Source organism: Parambassis ranga, chromosome 12, assembly GCF_900634625.1.
Source record: "Parambassis ranga chromosome 12, fParRan2.1, whole genome shotgun sequence".
Taxonomy (NCBI): domain Eukaryota; kingdom Metazoa; phylum Chordata; class Actinopteri; family Ambassidae; genus Parambassis; species Parambassis ranga.
The window spans coordinates 3612325-3634764 of NC_041032.1; the positions used below are offsets into that span (position 1 = coordinate 3612325).

A 22440-nucleotide genomic window follows, 5' to 3' on the forward strand; every position below is an offset into this window, starting at 1 on the left:
CTACAATGCCTAGGCATGCTCCTGATGGCGGATGTTCTCCTAAAGGATCTCCTCCCTGACCTGGAGCATCAGTCAACTCCTGGGCAGTCTGCGGTGCAACGTTGGTGGATGGAATGAGACATGATGTCCCACATGTGGTCAATTAGATTCAGGTCTGGGGAACGGGCAGGCATCCATAGCATCATTGCCTTCATCATGCAGGAACTGCTGACACACATTCGCTTAACATCTGTTCCTCCTTGCACAAAGGAGGAGGTAGCGATCCTGCTGCTGGATTGTTGCCCTCCTACGGCCCCCTCCACGTCTTCTGGTGTATTGGCCTGTCTCCTGGTATCTCCTCCATGCTCTGGACACTGTGGCAAACCTTCTTGCCACAGCTCACATCGATGTGCCATCCTGGATGAGCTGCACTATCTGAGCAACTTGTGTGGGTTGTAGACACCGCCTCATGCTACCTCTAGGGGTGAGCGCACCGACAAAAAGCAAAAGTGATCAAACATCAGTCAGAAAGGATGAGAGCAGAGAAATGGTCTGTGGTCAGCACCTGCAGAACCTCTCCTTTATAGGGCTGTCTTGATAACTGCCTCTCATTTCCACCTGTTGTCTGTTCCATTTGCACAACAGCAGCTGAAACTGATTCACAATCAGTGTTGATCCGAACTGGACAGGCTGATTTCACAGAAGTGTGACTGACTTGGAGTTACATTGTGTTGTTTAAGTGTTCCCTTTTATTTATTTTTTTGAGCAGTGATCCAGCCCAAATCTTGTTTTATAAATGTAAGATTTTCACTTTTCATATAAATTTGAACTAAACACAATATTTCACTGAATAAAACCAGTCATACCAACAAAAATGATTTATTTTGTGCAGCGGAAATAACGGCAAAGATCAAAGGTAGACACTCCTATTCAGGCGATTGTTGGTGAGAGAGCGCAGCTCAGAAGCTTTATTTGTTGTACGGCTTTGACCAATAAAGGTATAAAGAGGAAAAACTAAATAAGGAGGAGACTTTTTTAGAAATTGGATGTCAAACTGCTGCTATTAAGGACTGATGCAACATCTCTAACGTTTACGAGGACAAAAGGTATATTGTCGCTGCAGGGTATATTGTTCTGCAGCTGCTGTTAAATGAAACATCAAAACAGCATTTAGCACACTACAGAGAAGTTAAATAATTCAGCAGTGGTATTGCCTTGGGGTGTTTTATTGTTTTTTAAGAGTTATAATAAGACTAAACATGCTAACTCTTACAGCTATTATGCAATTTAGATAGTCATGAATGTGTTAAATGCATGCAATAACATTATGCTGCATGTAAACATGGGTAAATGTGTTAAGAAAATGCATCCATTGTCCCTGACAGCTTTGTAAAAGAGTACGCACAGCTAATTTAATGCCAGACACCCCATGTGTTTGTGTACCCGCTAGCTCCAAGGACGGGCCTTAACAACAGGCTGACTTCAGCTAAAAATAATTTAAAACAGTGCAACAGGAAATTGATCTCTGCAGCATCTATATACAGTATCAAGGTCCTGTGCTTCAGTGTTGGCGGTACAGTAGGAACTGTGCCTGCCTGTGTATGCCGTGTGAAGTGGAAATGCTGCTCCACATTAGACTATTTCTGGCTGCACAGCTGGAAAGCACTTTAAAGGCGAAACATGCCATTTATTTCCACTTATTATAGACATATGGCAGTGTGTGTGCCCACACCGCTGTGCAGTGGAGAACAGAGACGGCAGGTTCTTGTTTCCCGCTTTAATAAACATGAGATTCAAATACAAAATGCACCCACAGCAGACTATAGAGACAACAGAAAAGTGTGATTGTTACCCAAAGGCCCATTGATCAAAGCCTGGCCTGTTGACAGGCACCTGGGCTTCCTCATTTTCCCAATTCACCAGGGACCATTGAGGAGTAAATAACAACTGCCGCTCTTCACGCAAACAGTGTGCTGGTTTGCCCACGCTCTGTTTTCCCTCCTTTTTTCACTAATGTTTTTCAAGTTTTTACTTATTTTTTTGAGAATAATATTGTATTTTTTAACCAATTTTTTTTTTTAATCCTTGAATTTACAGGACAGATTGACACTCCTATCACATTTACAGCTTGGCAAGCTTGCCTTTTTGTGGCAACTGAGAGGTGAATTTTTACTCCTTTTAATTATATTAAGGCTTAATTTTGCATAACTGTGGCTTTGAGTGACAGGCAGGTTAATTTGCATTAACTGCTTGAAGTGCCCTTAATAATAAAAAGTAGACAATACAATATCTTCTTTTTGTATCTCTAATCAGAGGCAGTTCTAGAGGTGGGCTCCTAGGCCAAAGTTAGTCCTTAGCCTGCGTTCATCATGTTATATATAATGTCACATGCAAAAATGCTATTCATTTTCTTTGGTTATTGTTGTCATTACAAATGCAAGATATTTCCCATGGAGTGAGTAAGTGGAGGTGGGGCCTTCTTAGGAAGGTATTCTACTCTCATTGCAACCTTTGTCATTAGCAATGCTGTAGTTTAAAGTTGGTTGGACCTCAGGCGGCACCCCTGACAGGCCTGGGGTCCCAGGCAGTTGAGTTCAACACGATTTGTTCTGCAAAAGTCTTTCTATGTCTTATTTTGCACATTTTTTTTGCACCAGTCACATAAGCCAGCATCATGGATAGTTTGTCCATAGTTATATACAGTCTGTGGTGTGGACCATAGAACGTAAATAAGGATGAGCAAACTTTCTGCAACATCTTACACAGTCTTTCTGTACAGTAGTTTTGAGGCTCAGTGTGTGAGGACCTAGCAGTTGCCATCTCAGTAGTGCATTGGTCCACCTAACACCTGATTATTTCAAATACAAGTAAAAAGATGGAGTGCTGAGGTTGGTGTGTAGCCACATTAGCAAGCAGCTACAGGCAGCTATAGATAAAACATAACTATGGGTAACACTTCTTGGGTCTATGTTGGCAGCATCATAGTCCACCTAAACTCCAAATGTGGAAGGAAGCTTACACTGTGAATCAGCACCTATCTGTCAGCAAAGGCGATCACACCCAAAATTGTAATTTTAAGTCCTCCTTAAAAGAAAATGAGAAAAAAATATTCACTGCCCATATTTTAACATGAGGATTGACTCATTTTTGTCTTTTTGGAGACAGCCACTAGAGGCTGCAGGGTGAACTGCACTTATGCATGGTTGCCACTTGTAAACAATGCCAACCTGTCACTCAAAGCAACCATGCCTTTAATTATGTAGAACTTTAATACCTTAAAAATGATTGGCATGGAAAACATGGAGGTCTATGGGGATTGCCTCACTTTTGGAGGCAGGAAGTTGCAGTTCTGAGCTTTGTTTTTCAGCCTCTTTGGCTGGATCTTATTGGCATTGAACCTTTCACACATGTATGTTTCTGGTAGTTTGTTACAAAAAGTTTCCCTCCTTTATGTTCTCATTGCTGTACACACACCTGCCTGAGTGTTATGAATACACACTGTGATGTTCTCTCACATTAGGAGTCAGACTAAGGGAGCGGCAGGAATACAGCCCATCTGTTTCTCTGTGATGTGGCTCCTGCAGAGCTCTCTCCACATTATCAATCGCCCCACTGAGCCAAGTACTGGTAATTGTGTCATATCTGTTGGCACAGACTACAAAGAGGTAGCAACTGTTCTGTTATACAAATGGCACAGAGGACAACTGGAAAAGGCTCTGTGGGCTTTGACAAGGTGTCGCTTATAAATGCAAAGCTGAACATTTTCTGTGAAAAGTGGTTTTCAGTTAATGTGCTCAGATCATCATGTTTGGCAACTAAATGATATACAAACTCATTTTACACTGAAGTGACCAACAACAGATGGAATGAATGCACGTGCAGATATCTCTTTTTTCTTTGTCACAGTTTCTGGCACAATGAGAACACACACTTCTTTTCATGTTCAGCTCTGAGGGCTGGCTTTCCAATTTCAAATCTATCTTTTCTATACCTAACACACACAAACTGTCCACTTTTTTCTCACTTTTTTTCATGCACACACTCAAATTTACCCTGTTTTTCCTGCAATGGTATATATTCACGGAAATCCATGTCTGGAAGAAGAAGGAATGTTTAGTGGCTTTAACCAGCAGCAGGCCTTAAAATGACTGAATATGAGTGAAATTATGCTTTATGGAATAGAATAGAATATAGAATAGAATTTATTTGTCACATGTACAAGTACAGACATACTAGTACACAGTGAAATTGTGAAAGGAGTACGCCTCCAAGCCGCAGCCATCCGGCGCCGCCACACGCGCTCCTGAAAGTTAGATTGCGCTATATAGAAACATTCGGTCATTACAGCAGCAAACAGCAACAAAAGGACAAAATATTATATAAAAAAATCAAAAATCAAAAATATAATATTAAAAAATATGACATAAAAGCAAAAAGATCATATGAAAAAAAATATACAATTGAGGAGAGCTTTATTATTTACATATCTAAGTAATTAATCATGGCATAAAGAAAAAAAGAAAAACAAGCACATAAGAATGCAAGTAAATTAATGTAGAATTTGAATATTTACAGTTAAAATAACTATTCAAAAACAAAATTGTAAAACTGTATTATAGACACAGAATGAGCTACCTATAAGGTCCCCACTGTTTCATACAGAGTACAGAGAGTTCAGGATGTTTGTCAGCTTAGCCCACATCCACTATACTCACCCTCTGAGAGCAAAAGGATAGGCAGGACAGAGCTTGCCTTCTTTATCAGCTTGCTGACGCCTAAAGCGAATAAATGTGGGACTTATCAGTAAATAAAAGGGCACTGCCTTTCACTCTTTGACTCTTTATTAGTGTAAGTTCTTAACTACAAACACAGTGTCTGCTGTTTATTCTTTAAGCTCCAACTGTCAATCATGACTGTCAATCAGCATGAGAAATGAAAGTCTGCTGTAATATATTATACCTTATTGAGGGAGAAATGATTTCCAAAATGACTGCCAGCCTGAGTATAAAGTTCAAAAGAAGTCAACTTTATATGGTCATTTATGTATATAGATTTGTATTTGTAACAGAGCAATTTGGTGTAGAAAACGAACTGATTCAATACTTTGTAAAAATTTACTTGACTGTTATTTTACTTCTCACTTGTTAGTGATTAGTTTGGTGTTTCTCTCTTTCTAATCAGTTTCTTCTTCTCACTCCCTACTCTACCACAGCATAGAAAGTTGCTGATGCAACCACAGTGTCATAATACAGTTCTTAGCAAAACATATTCTGCATGTCTCATGAGTATTTGCATCACATGTTTCATTCAATTGCTGCAGTTTTTTGTCTGTTTGCATGCCGTTTTCCACCATGCCCATCCCTGACCTTTAACCAACTTGTGTGAAGCACTTCAGCCAGTATACTGTGCGTATTGTGCTGTCACCCTTGCAGAGAATTGTGTGTGGGATTGTTTACAGCTGAGGACACAGTACACGATTTTTACCCATGATTCCTAGTTGGGCAAAGTCTGCACTAGTTGAGGACAGTCAGCATGGGTAGCTGTCACAAAAATCTGTAAGTGCGACCTCATTCGCAGTCAATCAAACATGTTGCCGGCTAGTGTAAACTGATTACCCTCCCAACTCCAAACACACGTTGCCAACAGCCAATGAAAGAGAGATAGATATAGATGAAATAGCGTCAGAAGACGATGGGAATAAGTGAGAACATCATGTAATTATGTATAAATCTAATTTTTCCAAGTAAATAGCTGTGCAGATAATAACAGCAGCAACCGATTGACATCCATGTTTCTTTACTTCTTCTTCTTCTTCTTCGAGTTTGCTGGCAGTTGGCAACAAACTGATGCATTACCGCCACCAACTGGATTGTGTGTTTACCCTTTAAACTGTCACCCCTGCAAGAGTTTGCATGAGAGTTTGATGTGTTCAGTTTGCTTTAGTTGGTTTGACAAATCATCTTAAGTAGTCTTAAGTAAGTCTTAAGTAACTCATCAGTTCCCCAGTTTTTTCAGTCATCATACAAAAATGTGCTTAAGCCAGTCTGTTAGTGTGTACTCTTAGTCAAAATCTGTAAAGACTGTGAAAGCTGTGTAGTGTGTCCCCAGTTTAAGCAGCACTGGTCTCTCTGCTTAATGGATTTTAAAGACCACATCTGGTAGTTTAGGAAACCTGAACTGTAAACAGATGATGCAAGTTTACAGCTGAGTTTAGTAGAAGAATGGCAGAATGCAGATACACAGATGCCATTTGTGTAGCTTAGCTCTGACATAAACCTGGTTTTATATTATTCTGAATATATTACACGTCTTTTGTGTGTTTGCATGTGTGTTGTTACCTTTCACTGGATAAGTAAGTCATCTTCAGGAAACCCTCAGCTGTTTTGATTCTTTATAATCCTGGGAATATGTTTTGGAAAACAACCCACAGGAACAAGAATATTCCAAAAACACATTTTTTAACAGGATTACAAGCATAAAAATGTGATTAGCATACACGTATATGATCTTATTATATTAGGCCCAAACAAAACCTCACATTGAGAATATGTCTGAGGATTATAAGGCCTTAGTCATGCTCAGGAAAAAAAGAAATTTAGCTAAGAAACTTTCATTCAGGCCTGAATTTCTTTGATCAAATTGAGAGTGGTGAGCTGAATTGTAAAACCTGAAGGCCAATACCTCTGTTGCTCTATATTAATAACTCCTGGCTCTTGACCTGTGTCCTTGCTAAAACCCTTTGTGGTGAGGAAATGTAGTTATTTTTACAGGTTTTGTGCTCATTTCAACAGCTTTCAGAAGAGCTGTCTGTCCTGTTTCTGTGAGAAAATATGCATGAACTGCAAGGCTGGAAAAAAATATGAATTTATATTAGCTAATTTCAAAGCCGTACCTTGTGTTAGTATATATAGTTAGGAAAAAATGAGTTTAACCACTAACAAAGAAATAATCAGTCAGTGTTCATTTTAGTGGTAGATTTATTTGAAAATTTTTTTTTAAAGAGAAAGATTTTTAAAAAATTATAAATTAATTAGCATTTTTATAAATTAAATAATTATTTAGCTTTAGTTCTTGGTGGCAAAACCTTTGTTTCAGTCACAGAGGTCAGATGTTTCTTGCACTTGGTTACATGGTTTGCACACATCTCAGGGGGGTTTGTCCCACTCCTCTTTGCAGATCCTCTCAGAGTCATTAATGTTTTGTGGCTGATGTTTGGAAACTCCAACCTTCAGCTCCCTCCACAGATTTTCTATGGGATTAAGGTCTGGAGACTGACTAGGCCACTCCAAGACCTTAATATGCTTCTTCTTGATCAATCCTTTGTTGCCTTGGCCGTGTGTTTTGAATCATTGTCATGCTGGAATGTGGATTGATTGATAGCTTCTGTGGACAGGTGTCTTTCATACAGGTAACGGGCTGAGAGGGCTCCCGATGTCAGCTCCTTACCTGTATAAAATACACCTTGGAGCCAGAAATCTTGCTGATTGATAGATCAAATACTTGTTTCATCCATGCAGCAAGTGGGGTAATCACCTGTCCTGGGGAAAATGCTAGTTGCGGCCCCCATGTGATAACAAAGGGCTGACAAATTTTGAACTACAGCAGTATACAAAGTTTGCATTCTTAGTTTTGGAATAAACACAAATTTGTGTTGGTGGTGTTTGGGCACCAACAGATTCTAGAAGAGCCACTGGATATTTTGGCTTGTGTGAGAAGGGGGCTGGATGAGATCTGTTACCAAGGCACCCCAAAAATTTTTTTTTTTATCAACACATCAAAAACACAAAATGAGTAGAAAGAAGATGCAGAATGTGCTGTTGGTGCGCTGATACCATACCAAGTACATGATTCATCAGGGATCATCGATATCTTCACCAAACATCTGTTATGTTCTGCGTGGCTCTTATTTGAATAACCATGTCCAACGTCAAACTTTTTATAACAGACTGATAGCAAGAAGTATAAAGAGTTCCTGCTGGTTAATGCGCACAGCCAGACTGAGCTTTTGACCACAGTTTAACACTTCCCTGTGTGGTGGAGGGATTATTTGATCTCTGGATGAATGAGGATATTAGTATGCTGAGACAGATCAGTCAGTGGGCTTTATACCCTCAGATTTCACACTGATGTCTTGCAGTGTTGAGATTCACTGTGGTCAGAGTTGCATCATGTTCTCTGCTGATCAGATAAATGAACATGAAAGAACAGACCAAAGTGAAGTCCTGAATGTGACTGATAAAATCTGTTGTGTTTACATTAAGCAGCCTATTTCCTGATATAGAAATTGACTGATTAAATTTGAAATTGGTTTGTATAATCCACGTCCCAGGGGAATAAATAATAATAATAATTTAGTAGCTACAACTGAATATAGGAACCCCCAAATTAAAAGTACATTTCCAATTCCCAGTTCTATATAATTCTTGCCCCAGAAAGTATTCATTTTGCCCAGAGCAGGCATGGAAACAACTACCCTTCTGCTGCAGGAGCCTGATTTTGGAAATATAATATCTGGTTTAACACTTCCTGCCTGTGTATTTTTCACTTTTTCAAACAAATAAAATTCACATTGCTAAACCTAATCTCAGCTTCTGAGTCTGGGATGTACCAGTAGGCAACTGCCAGTGTAGATCATCAAGCATGGTGCAGGAATGTCTACTATAATCCCTCATACCTTATTAACAGAAGAAATCATTTCCAAAATGACTGCCACTGTAGTAGTTCTACAGTAGATCTGTATTAAAAAAATAGATTATATTAAGAGACCTGAACTAATTCAGGTTCAGGTGACTTTGTTAGTAGGTGGATTTGTTGTGTCATAAAATACAAGATTCAACCCTGTTACCTAAAATCTCTTCTCTTTCTGTCTAAACAATACTACAAAGTTAGTTGAAGCTCACTCACGTCCAGTATGTTTTGACCAAGTATCACATCTTTACTAAACTAATTATCCTCATACAGCACACTTCTTTTGTGTTACTCAGCGTGCCTAGACTTTAAACCTTTAAAAAAGCTGACATATACATACAGATGGTTGGATTCATTCATTTTTACTTTCATTCTACCAGTATTTATATAAAAATGTAAAGAACGAGATGTTAATGACAGAAGTGACTTCAGAGGATTCTGCTTGGATACAGTTATCTGCTTTTCTTGTCTTGCATTTGTCAGCTTGAAAAATGTGGTGACCTTTTTAATAAAGCATCCTAGCCTGAGGATCATGGCTGCAATTCAGCACAAAACTGAAAAGGATCAATGTCGGCTTTTTCACTCTTTACTGTTCTCTGTACTGTAAGTGCATGAACTCAACCAAAGATAGCATTGTTTAAGGCTTTTTAATAATTTCTTGTGACTCTCAATAACTCTTATCTATTCTGCTGATACCTGTCCAAATGAGGAGAATACCTCTAATGTGCTGCACACACACACACACACACACACACACATAGATTTCCTCTGGGTTGGAGTCAATGACAGAAAAAAAAAAAAAACATCCCACGCTGAAATTTGTGGCAGGACAATGATTCTGTTTTGGTTGGAGCACAGTTTGAGCAAAGGACTGAGAGGAATCCCTGATGGTGGGTGACTGCTAGTGGAGCATGGGAGAGGACAGAGGAGACAACATGTAATGAGAAAAGTTAGTTAGAAAAAAAAACTTTCTGTAAAATAACTGACTAAAATGATAAAGACTCAAGAAATTACTTGTTAAAAGCTGCACAGATAATGGGAAATACAAAGAAAGGTAAGGAAGCCAAAGGGTCTAATTAAAGTTTAATCATTTCCAGCAAAGGTCTCCAACTTTAGATAAACGTGATGTCTAGACTTTGGCCCATTCTGTCTGTCCCCCTTTCACTGCGACTCAATATCTCTCTTCCCTCTGCGGTGGGGTGGGGGTGGGGGTGACAGGAAGCAGAGAGAAGTAAATGTCAGGAGAGCTGAAGAGACAGGCAGCCCACGCGCTGTCTCCGCTTCGTCTAGAAAAAGCACACATTAGATGATTGAATACAGCTGGAGATACGTACACTGAGGAGGTGATCTCAGAGCTGGTAACATGTGTCCTCCATGCAAGGCTGAGAAACCAAGACCATGCAAAAGCTGCAGTTAGCCCCGTGGCCTCCTCTGGAGAGCTCCAAGTGAGTCAATCCTCATTGACCTCCATGTTAAAATTAGTGATGGGACTTACTGCATCGGAGCTTCGGAGCATGTGCCGAGTAATATAGGAAGTATTTTGGGAAGTGTGTATTGAAGCTTGTATCAATGATGTATGTGATGATGTCCGAAGCCAATCTTCGATCTCCAAAATAGACAGAGCTCCAAAATAGTAAATTGTAAACAACATGGAATTAGAAGACTACCTGCCAGCGTTAGCGCCATGCTCCACCTCTTTGCGTGTATTTGGGGTTAATGCAGTGCTAACATGAGGGGCCTCCCACAGGGACTTAACGTGGCTCTTCAGAAACGTATGGGTGACTTCACGGTTGTTTCTCAGGAATGTGCATAAAAAGAAGTCGTTCAATCAGTATTTAGCAAATGCTGTTATTTCCCTGGATATATATGGACAGCTGGAAATGGTAACATATGTCTACATTGTTGTCTTGTTTGTTGAACAGAGAGCAAAAAAAACAAGTGAACAAAACGACAGAGAGAGATGTGAGATGTGGGAGACGGCCCAAGAGAAGCATTTAAGTGAAAGGCGGCCGGGAGGAGCTGATAAAACTGCTTCCCTCTTCTTAATGTAGCTTTAGGGATCAGTAGTCTGGAGCTGCCACTTTATCCCTGTGTGTGTGCGTCCACCACCATCCAGCCCTAAGCCTATTTGACCCAGACTGTTCTAACACAGAGCTCTGATAATGTCAGGCCGATCTTCGACAGTAGTCCTGATCAAGCGGCTCGAGTAGGACAATTCAAAGGCTATGTAATGGTCTGTCCTCTTGTCTCGTCAGTCACTGCTCTCTGCGGCTGCTGCGCCACACCGGTGCTGTGAAGGTGATACAGAAATACATGTAGAAGGTTTCACTTGATTGAAAATAAATTCCTCTATGTGATTGCTTTTCTTGAAGTATTTCATGTAGGATTTTGAGGTATGGCTCATTGTTTGGATGTCCTGAGCTGACTTGTTACCTGATACCCTGCCATTGCACAGGCAATTGTGAAAAAAGTCTCACACTGTCACTGACAGATCGCTCTGTTAGAAAATAAAACTTCTGTAGATTCTGCAAGCAGGATATGAGGATTACATTCAGACATCTTTAGGCAATATGCCACTTCTCCTATATTATTAGAAAAATAAACACTTGTTACGTTAATTTTAAATTACATATATTCCAGTATTTCCAACCTCACCATTCTAAAAATCCTCTAACTCTGGGTTTCTCAACCTTTTGCAAGCAAGGGGACATGAACCATATTCCCCATATACCTCAGAACTGTGACTTTTGTGGGTGTAGTGGTCACATGATCAGACAATACAATGTATTCATACATGTATTCATACAATACATTGATATGATCCTGGGTTCCCCAGTCATCACAGAAGCCCTCCTGGTCGAGCTGATGCAGTCCAAAGGAATGCAGAGCATAACATCTAGCACCAGCTTGGTTGCAAGAGTTGCCAAAATAGTGTTAGCCTATACCATTGGCCTGCCTTTGTCCTGTGGTGTTAGTGTGAACATCACTCCCACCAGCTGAGATGATTTACTTTGGTGTGGTGTCCTCCTTTATGAGCCAGGTCTTTCCCATTAAAGGGGAGTTTTTCCTTCCCACTGTTTGCCTTCAAGCACTAGAGGGTCAGGGTATGGATCTCTGTAAAGCACCTAGATGCAATTGTAATTAAAAGATGGTGTACAAATAAAATTGAATTTGACTGGTGCTTGGACCCAGCATGTTAGATTTAAGGAGATGGATAGGGGTAGCTGCAAGGCAAGAGGCAATCTATTCAGAGCCCCCACATGTGCAAAAATATGATACAGAAATAAATAATAAATGCACAGTGCAAAGAAAAAATAAGTTATTAATGAAAGGTAAATAGTTATTTGAGTTGCATTACTTTTTTCCTCCATATTCTGGTGCCTAATTCCCTTAAAGCTCAATTTTAACCTGATCCGTCTATGACACTTTGAAATGACTTACTTTGCAGACTTCAGGCTGTGATTGGTTTCCTTCGGTTGTATAGGCAGTTTGTATAGCTCTGTTAGCGTCTGTGCTCCATTATGGTGATTTTGCAAGACTATATTTCTTGGACTGACAGTCCCCTGCCATTTCTTAATGAGAAAATTGTAAGCTTTTATATCTTTTTATAGCTGTCCCCATGCTCTGTAGGCATCAATTAGCTTCCATTTCTGATCTCAGCTGGTTGCTTCAAGGAGTCTACGACTGTTGAGTGTTGCTATTGTGTTTGACCGGAAAAAGGATGAAATAGTGAAAATATCATTAGCCTCCTAATGGCAATTCCTGCACATAATATTTGATATTTCATCATTTTTGTTTATCTTTTGAGCTGAGTAATGGAATATGTAAGACTTCATTGGGTTCCTGTGTTATAACGGGAGAAGGAGCATGGATAGATTTTTTTGTGTGAGCAAGAGAACACAAGTGATATAATTCATCACTGTACTTGCCAAGTGATGCACTTTGATTTGCATTTAAATCTGTCTACAAATTGATGGAATCCTTTGCAAAGTGTAGGATGAGAGAGAGAGAGAGAGAGGAATTGTTCAGGGCTCCAGATTATAATTTTTTGCTTTTAATCTTTTTTAATTTGTTAGTCATCTATATTACAGTGTTGGTTTTATTATTGCAGATTATGCTGCACGGTTTATCTGCCAGTGCATTAATGTGATGCTGACGTTATACTGCAGTGGCATAATGCAGGTTCACTGACATTATGATGTAGATGGCTGAATTGATTATGCTCTGCAGCCATCCTCTGTGATCAATAAAAGCCAGTGCAATGGCAGTCACATGATGCAATATGAGGTTTTACTTGGTATTTTTGTGTAAATTGCATGACTATGTTCTCTATATCTAAATATATACTATTACTTATGACACATATTTAAGTAAAACATGCTAAAATCGTCGACATATAAAGAGAAACGTTCTCCCTATGCGCACACATCTTTCTGTGTGGTCCTCTCAGTCACATGCATGCTGTGGGGAATCATGTAGCGCGTACTCATGCCGCCTGACTCGATTTTCCTCTCTCTGTATGAGGACCGTGTCATTACTAAACAGCAGCATTGATTAGAACCTGAACCGTAAACATCATTGCTGCCGCTTGTTGGTTAATTGCCCTGAATGCAACATTGTGATGGCTCCTGGCGGCATGACGTAGAGATCGATCACATAAAAAATGAACTGCTTGTAACTTAGGACAGGCCCCATCCACTCTCAAATAGAAGTATAATGAGGGAGAGGAGGGGAGCATGGAGGTGCAGAATGAGAAGGAAAAGAGAGAGACGCCAGCGGTGGTTTAATGACAAGCGATTCAACCACATTCGTGCAGAGCAGTTTTTTGGTCAGTCGCCTAAATTACCCAAGAGAATGCCGAAAAAATAACTTGAAGGTGTTCATGTTCTGAAAAATCGATTAGTCTGTCCAGAATAATAAAGAGATTGATGGAGTGATTAATTCTGTGTATTGGATCTCTCTAATTTGCTCCTTTGTAATTAACGGTGAGGCTCACAGGGTCATAAAATTTAATCTGCACCTAATTTGAGTCAGAATCAAAGTTGTATTCATTTGTCAAATTACAACAAGTGAGAATAATCTGGCTTGATGAAGTGTGGCTGACATACAACTGATACAGGATTTGTCGCTTTCCATATGTTTTTATTCAGGTTTTACAGCTGCCTGTTCTGACATGTCATATTAGAGATAGCACATGTGGCATCCATGATGACTTCCCACTATAAGCTATCAAAGAGAGAAAGTGAATTTTTTCTTTCGTTATTTGCTTAACCTGTTTAACCCGATGGGCCCGCCGAAGGGCCGAAAACATACAGGCACTATTACTTCAAATTCTGATCAAATTCTGCCACGGTTGCGGCCATGTTTGTAGTCCAATGAAAGAGGACAAGCTACTGAATCGAATGGTACAAAAAAATCTAATGGACTACAATACCCAGCTGACGTAAAATCCCTGTGTAAAGACTAGACGCAACAACACTAACGCTAGCTAACTACGCGTATGTGTTTGTGGAGGTTGTAGTTGCTTTAGTGTGCTTCAGTGACTTTCGGTGAATTTCAGTGAGTTTCAGTAAGTGTCAGAGGGTTTTTTTAGGTTGTTAGCTAGCGTATCTCTTCATGATACCGTGACGAGAGGGGCATGGAGCAGAATTTCAACGGCAGGAATTTCCGGATTCGTTCGACCCCGTTGCCAGCAACGTTGAACGTTGGAAAAGATAGACCCAGTTTGAGTAAATTGAGTAAGTTTTGTACATTTATTTTGAAGTGTAAACTGTTTGTTGCTAATATCCGTGTTGATCGATAAAATGATTTATTATATATATACGTGTACACAATATAGTAGACAGCAGGGTGGTAGTTGGGGTGAGAGAGGAGGATGCAGAGGATAGTGGTGACGATTGACTGTGGCAACCCCTAAGGGAACAGCTGAACAGAGATGAAGAAGGATGATTCAATCCTATTCAATACTGTCTTTACATATTATTTACATAATATGTGTATTTCAATATGTATGCAATTACAGATAATAATAATTGTTATTATTTTCACAGCCAAGAGGGAAGAGAAGAGGAAAGTGAGGTTCCAGGCCCATCTGGGCTCAACACTGAGGCATCACCTCTCCTTGTTGTTATTTTTATTTTCTTTACCTAATATTTGGTTGGACTTTCATTAATGTACATTAGTTATTAGTTATTATAATAAAAACTACTCTATTTGGAGACAAAATCATACATTTTGATGTTTTTTTCTATTGATTTGACACTGTGCATAATGGTAGAAGTTGATGAAGTGCAAGGTAAATTCATACCCAAAAGCTCCAGTAGATGGCAATAGACTAGTGAAATGGATATAAATTGTATTTTCCAGCCAGTTTCCACTGGAAATGAGTAAGCTAGCTATAGCTATAGTAACCTATTTGGCAATGTGGTGCCAAATTGTGCCAAACTGAGTGTCCGCCTGGTGATATCCTTACTAAAACCTTTGTGAAGGCTTTGCTCTTTGTTCAAATTCTATCAAATTTGGTATATTTGTAGCCAAGGAATAGCTGAATGTGATCAATGGCATCTGTGTACATAGAATCATTGTTAGCATAATGTTTTCCTCTGTCAAATAGGAAACAAACTCAGGCGAGGATAAAATTGTTACATTTCTCCTGTAGTTTTTTCTAATTTACTCAGGCATACTAATAGACACAATATTTTAAACACTGGAAATGCATTCTCTGAGGTCCCTAGATGTCCCTAGACACCAAGAACATGCATATGCACATTATTATTGTGGTGCATTTCCTCATTTTCTTCGGGAATGTCTTTTTAGGTGATTTTTTCTTTTAATATGGCCAGGGTTTAAAGGGTTAAGTGTTTTTCCTACTATGACATGTCAAGCAGTATCTTAAGTCTTATTTCACAGCACTGTCTTTCATTCTTCGTAGCTGATCCTCTCAGGCTCTGTCAGATTGGATGTGTCTGAGAACATCCTCAGGTGCCACTGCAGAATCTACGTGTTACTCAAATCCTGTGCCCTCCAGGGACTTTTAGATATGTATCCTGGGAGAACTGCAGCATTATGATGGCTATGATTTGCTTGAAAAGCAATTTTCATTTTCAGTCTGAAGATGGTGAATGTTTTCTTCAATTCTTAAAATTGAAATTATATTTCCATTTATTACATTTATTTTATTGATATATTTCCAAAAGACAACAGGACATAGCTATGTACACTGTGAACATTCAGTAAATTGCATGTGATGTGTTGCGGTATGATTCGGATGGCACGGATGGATGGATCAGTATTGTTGGTGGGGTGGAGGAGATGCAGGTTGATACCTGGAGTAAATCAATATACAGTAAATACATTAGTAATAATGGTAACATGGTACCAGCAGCACTACTGACTGCAAAATGAACAACAAAATGGAAACACTAGAGCTGTGTTGGTAGAAGTGGTGTTAGTACACTTAACACATATTTAACTATGATAACTAATCTTAACATAATAGAAATTATAAGAATAGAACTGTGTATTTTATAATGATATTACTGACATTAATACTGGGGAGGGATGTCGTTGTGAGAGTAATGCTCCCAAGGTTTTTTGTGACTGTGACCTTTCGGTGAGTTTCTTTTTCAGGTAATGAATCATCAAGACAAAGAAGGGATGGGAATTGTAACCATGGTAATGGAGAACCAAACATTGAAGCATAGTTTTTATGTATGTTTATGTATCTAAAGTAATTACTTTTTAAGTTAAGAGTGAAAATTAGGTATAAAAATATTGGGACTATAATCCTACTCTTCTTAAGGTTGTAAATCCAGGGTGGTTCTAACACTTATGTGCAATGCTTTCCTCAGTGTGGAGGTCCATGGCTAAAAATTCCACTCGTGTTTATTCATTTATTATGTATAATATACCCTAAGGCTTGGAAAATAATACTCCTATATGGATGCACATACGAGGTTGTGTACCTGCCCAGTGTACATGCATGTATAGGACTCTAGTCCATACGTACACACACTTTTCTAGTCTATTTCCCTTGTACATTTGGAGGCACTGATGTTTGATCTCACACACTCTCTGTGTATTTTGGTCTATGTCCTTGCAGTGAGTGGCCTCTGTTAACAAGAGGTTGTGTCTACTCTACTAATTTGTATTCTCTCTGCTCAAGCGTGGGAATTTTAGAAGCTCTGATTTCACAGTCAGTCCTCTGACTCATCTGAGATTGTTGACAGTAAATACAGCATCCATGAAAAGAAGCTCACCCTCTTTGATGTTTTCCTCTTTTATTGCTTTTATAAGTGGAGTGGTGGTCATTTTAAATTGGCTTTTGGGGCATGAATTTACAAAAAAAAGTAAAAACAGATTTGATTGTCAATTAATTAAACATATAGAATGTGAAATGAGTCGTTGCATAAATATTTACCTCTTTGTACATCTGCACACAGCAATTTTAATCTATTCTTTCCAAAACAAAAGCAGCTCAAACTCTGTCAGGGTGAATGAGGATCAGGCATGAAGAGTTCTCCTGCAGACTGAATTAAATTATCCTCTAGTATTTCCCAATATTTTGCTGCATTCATTTGAACCTCTACCTTTACAAACCTTTCAGGACCTGCTGCTGAGAAGTATCCCCACAGCTTGACACTACCACCACTGTGCATTATGGTAGGGGATGCAAAGCCAGGCAAACTCTGGTCCAGTTTGAATCTTTCTTTGCTACTTTTCCCTAGAGATTTAACCCAGACAGTACTTTACTGGGCCTTTGTTTACTTGTTCTTGTAAATTGTTGTCCAAAAAGCCATAAAAGAGAGAGAAAATTATCTCTCTAAGGGGTGAATTACAGGGCACTGTGTAGTGTACTATACAAAGGAATCTTACTAAGACACTGAAGCAGAGCAGAGACTTAAGTATCATCAGTAAAATCTGAAGAAAAGCTAATCTGATGCACCTGAGATGATGATAGAAATCTCCTTCACAATCGTGACAAAGATACTGACAACAGCGTGCGCCTCTTTGTGCCTTTTGTGTCAGAGTAAACTGCGACTCCAGGGCTGTCAAACACACCTCAAAGTCTATAAGAATCAGATAGTTGACTCCTTTAAGTGTGTTTTTTCTAATGCAAACAGCTTGTAATCTTTGATAAAAATCTGTCTTCTGTCCCCGAGGCTTCAGGCTGACAGCTCAAATAAGACGCGTTTGCCGTGCCTTCGTTGTCTGCATGCTACTCCTGCAGCTCCGCTTGTTAGCTTTGCTGATTAATTGCTTTAGTAAATACAGTTTGGATTGTGCCTCCTTTGCATATGCAATCATACAGACCCACTAAAAAGCGTTAGTAAGAGGCGCCGCCGAGGCCTGATAGGGATGGAGGTTTACATCCTCTGTTTGCGCCGCTGTGCATTAGCACTGACAGATAAGGTGCTGGGTGACCTCAGGTTGTTGGAAAACACCCAAGAAGCATATGAGATTATGAATGTGTTTAATCTCCACTTTGCATTGGTCCCTGCTCCTGGAAAACATTAAAATGATTGCGAGGTTTGGTTGGCTGATCAGGGAAAAGAGTAGGAATAAAACAGAAAGACAGAAAGTGACATTTGCCCACTTTAAAAAAAAAATGCATCAAGTGTAAATGCCAGACAAAGCAATTTACAAGACCAGCGACTCTGTGCTGTTTTGTAAGTGTTGAGCCTGTCCACTGGGAGTAATTCATTACTCAGTTTCAGTGACAGGTAAAGTTAACCTGTTCTACCCCAGAGTCCTCCAATTTGGATATCTGGAGTCACTCCACAATAAAAATCCTAAAACACTGCACTAGTCATGCAAAAAAATGCATACGAAATTTAACAGGGGCCATATTTACACACACCAAACACAACCGCATCATCAAGCAAATTAATGATCAAATATCAAAATCAAAGCCACACGTCAACCCACATTTTTATTGTTAGCCCCCTGATACTTCATGATACACAAACGAACAAGGATTCATATGAAAGCTGAGACGATGACAATTCCAGCCATTTGTTTACATTTATTGGAAAAACTTGGCAAACTAGCAACCAGAGAACACGAAGGTAAACAATTGCTAGTTTACAATAAATGCTTGCTTTGGATAGACCAACATGTCTGTGTTTGTTCAAGACTAAAGACATTATTATTTGACATAATAAGGCACTAAATGTCCACCTGGATTACATTTGTCTTGTACAATTCAGATGAAATAAGGTCAGCTCTTATAATCGATCATTTCAGAAGGTTAACTTTGTGCTTCTTAACCATTCTTTTGTGTGTTTGTTGTTGTCTTACTGCATGAACCACTTTGTGTTGAGCTCACAGACAGATGTCTGTGATGTCACATTTACTGATATCAGGCAGAATTCATTGTTCCATCAATGCTGGTGAGTCATCCTGGTTCAGATGCTCTAAAACAGGCCCAACCCATCATACTACCTACCATCATGTTCAACAGATGGGATGGGTTCATATGCGGGACTGCAGTGTCATTCTTTCTCCAATCATTAGGCTTCCTAATTAAGCCAAAACATTTCACTCTGGTCCCATCTGTCTACAGAACATTTTCCCAGCAGCCCTCTGGTTTTGTCCACATCATCTTCAAACTGCAGACAGGCAGCAGTGTTCTTTTTGGAGAGAGGTGATGTCCTCCTTGCAGCTCAGCTCTGCCATGAACTCCATGGTTGTTCGGTGTTCTTCTGATGGTGGATTCATGAACACTAACATCAGCCAATGTGAGAGAGGCGCTTAGCAGCTTAAAGGTTACCCCAGGTTCATTCACATGACTTGTTTTTGGAGTAATCATTGATAGACCGCTTCTGTGGAGGGTAACAATGGAGTGCAAACTCTTTCGAGATGGTTGTGTAACCTTTGCCAGCCTGATGAGCAGCAACAACTGTTTGTATGAAGTCCTCAGAAACGTCCTTTGATTATGATATTATACACTATCACATATACATGCTGTGTGTCAGACTTTGATAGATAACTGTTAAGTGAAACAGGGCACTCGCTCATCTTCCATTAATTGAAAACACCTCTGAACAGATGGGTTGTAATTTGACCTTCAGATAAACTGCTTATCCTTCATCACCTACTTTTGCAACGTACACATAAAGTAATAATGGATCATTTTCATGAATTAATAAGTGACAAAGTGGAATATTTTATTTGATTGATTAGGTTCTCTTTTTCCACTTATGCGTGAATAGCAGCTGATGTTTTGGGTCATATTTATGCAGAATAGAAGTTTATGCAACACTCTTTATCTCTTTATCCTTATATTTGATGAGCTGGTTTCTAGTCTCGCAGGTTCTGTTTCTGTGGCTCAAGCGCAGCATAGGACTACCCATCATGTTAAAAACAGGCACTATTCTGAGCAAGGTGGCTGCACAGATCAAGAGGTTCAGCACTATGCTTCAGGAGGTTTTCTGATACGCCGCTGAGGGTTAAAGTTACAATACATCAGCTCATTATAAGAGACAGCAGGAACGGGCCAAGGTGGTGTTTAGTATGGACATCATTATTCCCCTTCTACTGCTGCCTCCAGGCAGAGACCTCTGATAGAACCTGAAATTACATATGAAAGCTGTTTCAATTACATATTAAACAGTTTTAGTCTCCAACCTGTCAGTGAGCAGAGGGCACTTTAGTCTTTGTGTAATTATTTCTACTCAACCTGAGAGGCACAACTTTTAACAAGACACCTACTATCTCACCCTGATCCATTAAACATTATACACACCTCCATCTTCACCTTTATCCTTCCAACCGTGAACCTTTGCATGTGACAGCCTCTGCCCAATCCGCCCTCACCGCCTTGCTCGGTCCCCACAGCCACGCCTCTCTGTCCCGTTCCTCCCCTGCAGGTTGGCGACCAGATCCTGGAGGTGAACGGCCGCAGCTTCCTGAGCATCCCGCACGACGAAGCTGTCAGGGTTCTCAAGTCGTCGCGGCACCTGATGATGACTGTGAAAGACGTGGGCCGCCTGCCTCACGCCAGGACGGTGGTGGGTGAGACCAAGTGGATCCCCAGCTCACAGATAGCGGAGAGTTCGGCCAACAGCAGCGTGGCAGGGTGAGTGTTGGGCAGACGTTGCGTCAGTTCATTGAGGTTTGCCCTATCATAAAAATCTTAACCTTTTCTCCAAAATGGGGCAGGCTGTATGTGATGACTAGCTGCTGCCTTGTTCAAAAATAATCATAGAATTGCTAATAACACCTAAAATGTTCAAGTTTTTATAGAAAAACCAACAATTCACTGGCATACTCCTCCAAACACCATTTGAGATGTTTTTAGTTGATGAGCTTCAACTGAAGCCTAGAGAGATTTAGCTTTGCATGGTCTGACTTCAACATAATTTGCTGGGATGTGCACTGCACTCCTCTGTTCTAATGTTCCTCTCTGTAGAATGAAGGTCTTCGTAATGTTTGGAAATGGCCTTAGATCATTGCTGATGCCAGTGTGTATACACACCTGAAGCTGCAGAGCAGCAAACTTACAAAACCTGTGCAGTTACTGATCATCACTTAACCGTTTGATTATCATCATGTGTGTTAATCTGAGGTTGTATTATTTAGACCTATGTCCTGATATGTAAAGCCACAGAATTCAAGGAGTGTGTCCTTTCTTTCCATCACTGTACTTGCTTAAATGACAGACAGTTGTAAGCTCCTGTAACATGAGGACATGTGTCACATAAAGTCTGCAAGTCAAATTTAAGTCCTGGCAGGATTTTCTTGTAACTTTTCTGTCTGATTATATATTTTTTAACCATGGGCTAGTTTCAGTGATTAAAACTGGCACAAGAAATGTGCTTAAACGCACTGCAGGGAAAAAAGATAATGAAGAGCACGTGGAGTAAAACATCCTGTTCTGCTTTGACTGAAGTCTTTAACCATCTGATCTGGTCTGACTTTTACTCGGTGTATGGGACAAAAAACACATGCAACATACAACACTACTCTTTGTAAATGCCACACTTTAACAATGCATCTGCCTGAAATTAACCTCTGATGTAAATGCCAATGAGTCATTTTCTAATCAACTCAATAGCACAGTGCACATCGACCCAACAACTCCTCTCTGAGCCAAAACAGGACAGGGCCATAAAAGGTATTTAATGTTAACATACCTAATGAATGTCTGGCCTACTTAATTCATATCTCTGTGTAAGAATCTGAAGCTGTAAAAACAACATCTACATGGAGGCAATAAATAAATTTGCATAATTTCCATTTCAGTTTAAAAGTAATATTTATGTAATTTTATATATTAATAATAAAAAAGTTATTAACGTATGACATGGAATATTCAGTGGCAGTAGGCAATAAATACATATATAAAACCTTTTTATTGATACATTTTCATAAATTCTAGTGTTGAATTTTGCTGAAAATAAAAACTATTATTATTACTAAAAAGATAATAAGTGTGACATTTTAATGTGGGTCTTTTTCTGCTTGTGCTATGATCAAAAATTTGTACATCAGTGACAGCTTTTCATCAAATGTCTTGTCCTTAAAAGCCTGACAATTATCTGGTGTTACACAGAGGGCAGCTGGGGAGGAGACTTGAAAAATCAGCAATAAGAGAACAAAGGGTTGAGTCAGTCTGAAGTCAACAGGGTTAATTGAATATGACTCCCAAAACAAAATCTACATCCTGAAATTAGTTTTTTTTCAAATACATATCTTCTCTTGCGTGTGGCACTTGTATTTTTCTGACTCTGGTTTCATTCTTTGTTATTTCCAGCCCCTTACGCAGCGCTT

The 22440-nt window shown here is 39.5% G+C and overlaps 1 protein-coding gene across 2 annotated transcripts in view; it reads left to right on the forward strand.

Annotated features, from left to right (window-relative positions):
* The window catches only part of whrna (whirlin a), a 134873-nt gene that overhangs the window by 78114 nt on the left and 34319 nt on the right, over positions 1-22440 (forward strand). For both annotated transcript variants that reach the window (XM_028417797.1, XM_028417798.1), the window contains exon 4: positions 20538-20746. In XM_028417797.1, coding sequence (XP_028273598.1) covers positions 20538-20746 — 209 coding nt within the window. The remainder of the gene's footprint in view (positions 1-20537; positions 20747-22440) is intronic.